General features: G+C 41.8%; 1 protein-coding gene across 1 annotated transcript in view; it reads right to left on the reverse strand.

Moving 5' to 3' along the window:
• Positions 1-7752, reverse strand: part of GANC (glucosidase, alpha; neutral C) — a 107939-nt gene that overhangs the window by 33192 nt on the left and 66995 nt on the right. Inside the window, exons 12-13 of the mRNA XM_006831890.1 lie at positions 3796-3922; positions 2657-2736 (exon numbers count right to left, since the gene is read on the reverse strand). Coding sequence (XP_006831953.1) covers positions 2657-2736; positions 3796-3922 — 207 coding nt within the window. The remainder of the gene's footprint in view (positions 1-2656; positions 2737-3795; positions 3923-7752) is intronic.

Below are 7752 nucleotides of genomic sequence, written 5' to 3' on the forward strand. Positions count from 1 at the left end.
TCCAGGTAGATGTGATCAGGAAATGGGCTTCCCTTTTCACTCTTCTTCCTGAGAAGTTTCAAGATACCATTGTTGGTTGTTTTGACGTAACTTAGGATTTCATTTTCGCTTATTTCCTTTTTTGTCTGCTTGTCCCACTCCGCAATCCCCATTCAGGACTTGTTTCTAGTTGTAAACAGTTCAGGGCTGGCTGTAGCCGTTTGGTTTTAATTGGACACTGTCTCTTTAAATTTCTAGAAGATCTGTGCAGATGCGTAGTGGAACCCTCTGAGGGTGGGGCTGGGGTGCCCACTAGCTCAGGCACCCTATAATCACCAGAATGGAGGTGCGCAGACAGCAAGGGACCAATGAATAGATATTAAAAGAAAAGAATGTCCACACCTTTATTTCAGCGGTTCTGCCAGGTGTCTGTGGCTGCTCTGATCCTTCCCCCACGTGGTTTCACCCAAGATGGCGGCTCCTGGAGCAGCTGAGCGTCCTGGACTAGAAAGCAATATATTTCTTGCTTCTGCCACAAATTCCCCCATCTATGAGTGTTCCAACCTTTTAAATATTCCTTTATATGTGGTTCAAAGTTCTGGGACCGTCCCCTGAGCCTGCTTAGTCAGGTATTCTGTATTGTTGTTGGCGGAGCTCCTTTACTGTACTTCCATCTGATCCGCCATCTTGTTTGTTCTCTGAACTTACTCTGTCTGCTATAACTCTTAACTAAGAGCAATTACAGCTGTACATGACAAGCCTCTAACTTCCTTTTTAAGACTGAAAGATTTGACAGCTTAGATAGGGGTTTGTTAGTGTGATCTATACTTTGTATTCTACAGAGAATGATTTGATTTAGTGGAAAGGACAGTGGAGTCATTAAGTTAAAGTGGGGTAGCAATCTCTTTCATAGAATCCCTAGTCTTTCCTCTTTTGACTGAACAACTACAGTGACAAAGCAGCACATTCTATCATTTTCTGTAAGTTCTGCTCTTTGTAACATCCCCTCGCAGATCCTCGCTTTCCTTCTGGGATATCACAGAACACATCTGCTGCCTCCCTCATATGAACAGTCTTTCAAATGACCACAGTTGACTTATACTGACCTTTTTTTTTTTTAAATCTTCAAGTATTTCTAAATATGTAGATACCTATGAATACTACTAAATGGTTTCTAAATACTTACCTGGAATGCCCTATTCTAGCACCCTGTAGAGCAGGGTTCAGTAAACTTTTTCTGTAAAGGAGCAGACAGTAAATATTTTCTACTTATATAGGACTATAACATATAGTCCTTTTTTTTCAACTATTCAACTCTGCCATTATATGAAAATTACCATAAACAATGAAAAGGCATGGCTGGACTTGGTCTGAGGGCTGTCTAGACCTGTTCTATGCTGTTTATTGGTGTCCTACACTGGAGCGTTAAACCTCAAGGCTGGAGTAATTCCTTGGAAAACCTATACAGGGTCATTGTGAGTTGGCACCAACTCATTGGCACTTAACAACAATAACAGATGATGACCAGAGACATGAAGTTCATGGTTAAGACCTTATCTTGGGAGACAAACAGTCCTAAATTGAAATTTTGGTTCCACCATTTACTATATGGGTGACCTTGGCAGGCTTCTAAACTTCTCCATGCTTCAGCTTCCTCATCTATGGGATTACAGTTCATTATGGTTCCAACTGTAGAAGGTTGGATATAAAGATGAAATGTATACAAAGTATTTAGTACAGTGCCTGGCACATAGTAAGTGCTCAGTTAATATTAGGGAGCAGCAGTAGCAATATCAACACAAATTGGTTGAAAACAATTCTCTAGATGTGGCTTCTCCCATTCTTATAAAATTTTAAGAATCACTCATTTCCTTTTACTTTTTATGACATGTTATACTATTTGGCTGAGTCCTGGTGTGACACTGTAGGATAAGCACTGGACCACAAGGCCAGTCTGAACCACAAGGTTGGTGGTTCAAATCTACCATCCCTATACAGGCTCGCTATGAGTTGGAACCAGCTCAATGGCACTTAATAACAACACTACTTGGCACGATATTTTCACATGCCATTTCACTATCTTTAAATAACAGTTGCAGGATACTATTCTGTATAAAAATATATATATATGTTGTTGTTAAGTGCTATCAAATCGGTTCTGGCTCATAGTCATCCTGTAAAGGGTTTCCAAGGAGCAGCTGGTGAGTTCGGAATGTTGACCTTACAATTCAAACTGACCTTACAGTCCAGTGCTTATCCTATAGAACCACACCAGGAGTCCAAAACACATACCATAATTAAAAAGTATAATATCTGTTATGAAGTACTTTGCTATATCATATACTAGAGGTCACATCACAGCTTTTGGGCATTTGGTAATGCTTATGGCATCTCTCCCAGCAACACCAAGAGTCTGTAAAAGTGAATGCTATCCTTGCCATTTTATACAAATATTATTTATCAAAAGCTATCAGGACTGGACTGTGAACCACAAGGTCAGTGGTTCAATTCCACCAGCTGTTCCTTGAAAACCCTGTACAGGGTCACTATGAGTTGGAATCAACTCAATGGCACTTAACAACAATAACTTGATGAGGCATAGTAATTCTACTCATCCCTTTTTCTCCCCTTCCATCCGTACAAGTAACTAGTAAAGAGCATAAGAATAAAAACAAACCTGATAAACAGGGAAAGCGAAAAGACCTGAATACCACTCTCTGACCTTGGGGTTGGTGAAATCCAGGTAAGAGGAAAGACCTGTAGAGGTAGAACAGTAGACAACCTGTTAGGAACAGTAGTCTTCATAGTACATATGCCGCAAAGAAGACTATCAGACGTGAGAGCTCCGTAACTAATGGACACCTTACATCAAATGTAAAAGGTAGCTAACACAGAAGCCTAGTTTGGGGAGAAGCCAATGAAGGTGGTGTTGAACTTCAGTGCCAATCATTAGAACTTTAAACACCAGAGGCACAGAGGAATGGCAATGACTGAGCATTAAGATGCAGCACATCCTTCAATAATGACCTAAGATCTCTAAGTGTTGTTGTTTAGGTGCCGTCGAGTCAATACCGACTCATAGTGATCCTGTAAAGGGTATCCGAGGAGCAACTGGTGGGTTCACAGTCCAGTGCTAATGCTACAGTGCCACACCAGAAGTCTAAGATCTCTCAGTAAGAATGGCAAATATCTTGCAATGACCCTATGTTCTTAAAAGAGAACAGAGAAATGTTTTGTAAGGGATGGGATGAGGAGAAAAAAGATGAATGGGGCTTCTCTACAGTGCATGGATTTACGAGAGCGCCTCCCTAGACATTAAAATCAAGCATGAATATGGCTATTTTCTTTTGTCCTTGGCCATTTCCTCCTAAGACTTTAATTATGCTTGAAAGGAAGAAAACCAAAGTTGCCAGAGGCAGCTGAGGCTACTCATGAAAGACTAGGAAGTCAAAACTATGGGCTAAAAGGGCAAAGAGAAATCACAGGAAGAAAGACTACAGAACTCTTCTCTTGTGGTCTTTTTTCCCCCTTCCTCCTCCTCTTTTCTCATTCCCTGCCTTTTAATCCCTATTTGCTTAGAGAAATAGCATGTCACAAAGGCTTCTCCATTTATCATCCATTCAATCAGGTACTGATTGGTAAATGTATATCAAGCACACAGCACCAGGTGCTATGAGACACAAAGGAGGTAATATCATCTGCTAAATGAGCTTAAGACGTAGCTAGAGAGGCAAGAGAATCTAAGGAATAAGTGCTGGCAATGCAGCCACATTAACTAGGACTGAACAGGTAATAAATAATAAAGTGCCATCTTACCAGGCCAGCACACTCCTTCGAAATCTCCCCCTTCAGGACTCCGCACAAAGAAGCCCTGTTCTTTGGCCTTAGCATACAGTGAGTACTTGGGATCAACCTTGATGTGGGGGTCACTGATGACCACTAGCTGTCAGGATATATAAAGGTTTGAAGATCTTGTCAGTTTGTATGGACCATATGTGCATTTTATCTTTTACCATAATTTTGGGCTTCAAATTTTACTCAGAAATTGTTAAATGCTCTCAAGACAGTTTCAACTCGTAGTATACGGTTTCTGAGGAGTAGCTGGTGGGTTTGAACTGCAACCTTGCAGTAGTTAGCAGTCCAGTGCTTATCCTATAGCACCACACCAGGACGTCTATTCAGAAATGACTAGTATTGAAATACTTCAGACAGAAATAAAACACTGCAACTTTCATATGCTAAGGAAAATTTAAATTGACATTAAGATCAAGCCAATGCTCTTTTATAATTATTGCTGCCTAAACAATATATGTTCTTAAGATGGCACTTACCTAAGATCAGAAGCAGCCATTTTAGCATCCTTGAGGAACTCAAATTGTGTTCCTTTTAAATGTTTTTTTGAGTTTGGGGAACAAAAAGAAGTCTGAAGGGCAAGATCAAGGTTGTAGAGTGGATAGGGTTGTTGTTGTTATGTGCCGTGGAGTCGGTTCCGACTCATAGCGACCCTGTACAGGGTTTCCAAGGCTGTAAATCTTTACAGGAGCAGAAAGCCTCATCTTTCTCCCACGGAACAGCTGGTAGTTTTGAACTGCTGACCTTGCGGCTCACAGCCCGATTCGTAACCACTACGCTACCAGAGCTTCTAGGGTGGATAGGGTAAGGCTTCCCAATGGAATTCTTGTCGGACAGCCCTTGCTACCTTTGAAGAATAAGCAGGTGCATTGTTATGATTGGAAAAAAAAAATTCTCGGTGCAACTTTCCTGGTCTTTTCCTCATCAATGCAGTTTTCCATTTTCAGAAAACTTTTTCCTAATAAACCTCTGTGATCGTTCTGTGTCTTTTGAGAGAATCATTAAGATTATCCCTTTGGGATCTCAAAAAACAGTTGCCATACACCTTTTTTTTTTTTTTTTTTGCCATACACCTTTTGAGCTGACCTAAAAGATCCCTTCAGAAGTCACTGCTGTGACTGCACCTTTTGTTTGAAGACACAACTCAGACAAGTGTATTTGTTACTGAGAGAGCTTGTCTATAGTCATTCATTGATCACAGAGACATGTTTAAACACATTTTGTTTGAAAGAAACCACTGCATGTGTACGAACTAGAACCCTAGAAGCACTACTTTTTGATTTACTCACCAATGTCCTTGTTTGTTGTGACGTGCCAACGAGTCAGTTCTGACTCATAGCAACCCAGTACAAGGTTTCCAAGGAGCAGATGGTGAATTTGAGCCATTGATCTCAGGGTTCAAACTGACCTTGTGGTCCTGTGCTTATCCTACAGTGCCATACCAGGACTCCCCATATGTCCTCCTAAGCAGTTATTAACTGAGGACTTGGCACGTTCAAGATGCTGTTGTAGTGCTGAAGAGAACTCAGAGATGACCCCTCAGGGTCTTATAGTGAGTGGGGGAGCAAGCATACAATAAGTACAATACAAGACAGTAAGAGAAGGGCCAAGGTGACCTGGTGTGACACTGCAGAATAAGTACTGAACAACTTACCTCAAGCTGCTCCTTGGAAACCCTATATAGGGTTGCTATGAGTCAGAACTGACTTGATGGAACTTACGATAAGGGCCAAAGGAAGGTGGGAGTGGGGGTCAGAAACAAAAGAAAGAAGCCTGCATCCTGCTGGAAGTCCTGACAAGAGCTTTGTGGCAGAGGTGCATTTTAATATATCCTGATGAGTCTCTGAGGAGTGGGCAGGGGGCAATGTAGCTAGAGGCTGGGGCACTAGGAGTGTTTGGAAAGCAGTCAGTAGCCTAGCTTGATGGAAGAGTCAGGCCTGTGTACATGAGTAGTGGAGAATCTGGGAACTTACTGTAGGCTGCTTTGAATGCATTTGTAGACATTACACATTTCTGAGCAATGGGAACTAAACTCTAATATGTAGAGGGATGAGAATACAGAGGAGGAAGGGTGATTAGAAGCCTGTTTTAGTTAATGAAGTTGTGTTGAGGCCCTGGACCAAGTAGAAACAATGATATTAGAAAGGCAGGGAGCAATATAGAGACCCAGTGTTGTGGAGCACAGCTCTTCCCTAAATGTGTACAGAGTGGAGTCTGGTAGACCCTTACTCTGCCATTTATGCACTCTGTGTCTTTATCAAAATTACTATATTACTCTAAGCCTCAATTTCTTCATCTGAACAATGGGGCTAACATCTCATAGTTTTGTAATGACCAGGTGGAACAATGTGTTTTATCATACTATCTGGCCCATAATAAATGCTTGATGTTAAGTGCTGTTGAATCAGTTCCAATTCATAGTGAGCCTGTATACGGTTTCCAAGGAGCAGCTGGTGGGTTTGGACTTCCAAACCTTGTGGTTAACAGTCTAGTGCTGATCCTGTAGTGCCACACCAGTAGTCTAAGTGTTGGATAAGTGGTAGCTATTGACTGTGACATTAAGCATCAACAGGACTGGGGATCAAAGTAATGGGTTGAAAAGACAACTTTAATCCCAGGGAGAAGAACTACTGGGATTGATTTATCTGGTACATATGGGGTCCCCCCACCGCTTCTCCTGTCTCCCATTTTCTTCTCTTCCTCCCTGTTTTCATCATTACTATCCCATTATCACCCCAGGAAAAGAGAAGCAGTATACACACGTCCCATTTTCTATTTCCCCCTCCCTATTTCCTATCTCGAACTAACTGGACAGCAACTCAACAACAATTTTCTATCTCAGTTCTTTCTTTGGCAAAGTAGACAGGTGGAGTCCATCTGGGAAGCATGAAGGAAAAAATGGTGTAATGAGATAATTAGACTCTGATCTTGATGTCTGATTGCTGAGAGCTTTCAAGTCTCACCCCTTACCCTCTGCCCACATCTGAGCAAACTGACAAGCAAGCCCTGTAGCTCCCTTCTTTGGTCTCAGTGGGAAGGTTGAATCATGGCAGCCCTAACCCACCCTCTAAAACACCCCACTGCTGTCGAGTTGAATCTGACTCATAGTGACCCTACAGCACAGCACAGAACTATCTTTATGGAAGATGATGACCACATCTTCTTCCACAGAGAGGCTGCTGGGATTGAACTCCTGACCTTTCAGTTATCAGCCAGGGATTCCACAACTATGCTGCCAGGACTCTTGGCCTACCACTTTACCACCATGAAAGCTCAGTGAGCCTCCTTTCCTAGCTCTCTCAAGCCATTTTTGGACTGGCTTGGCAGCAGAAACCAAACCACCTAGTTGATTACCTATATAGTGTTTCCGAGACTGTAAATCTTTATCGGAACAGACAGCCTCACCTTTGTGCTGCAGAGTGGCTCGTGGGTTTGCATCTCCAATCTTGCTGTTAGCAGCCCAACACCTAATCACAGTGCTACCAGGTTCCTTAGTTTGGGAGCAAGCTCTGCTCAAATCACACATTCCCTAAAACAAGCCCTGCACCCTGAAAGTCTCATTATCTGAGTAATAAACTTCTTCACACCCTCAGCTCATCATTTTCAACATATAAACCAAATTTTAGATGGGGGAAGCATCCTGTCATTACAAGGTATCCACAAACAAATGGGATTGGAACTGCTCAGCCCTTTATCCTTATGGGAGCTAGACAACTAGGGCAGGGATGGATGGAGTCAGCACCTTTTCCCGATCCTTTTTTTTTTTTTTTTTTTTATCTGTTACAGTAAGTACAGTTTGATTTCAATGCATCATCTTTGTGGCCACTTTCTATAAATGGTTCTCTCCACTAATGTGCCAAGGCAATTTTTAATATTAAAACTTAGTAATTTAGCAGTGCAGATGTTGTTTATTTTACCTTA

This window comes from Chrysochloris asiatica, unplaced genomic scaffold (genome assembly GCF_000296735.1).
Source record: "Chrysochloris asiatica unplaced genomic scaffold, ChrAsi1.0 scaffold00004, whole genome shotgun sequence".
NCBI lineage: Eukaryota > Metazoa > Chordata > Mammalia > Afrosoricida > Chrysochloridae > Chrysochloris > Chrysochloris asiatica.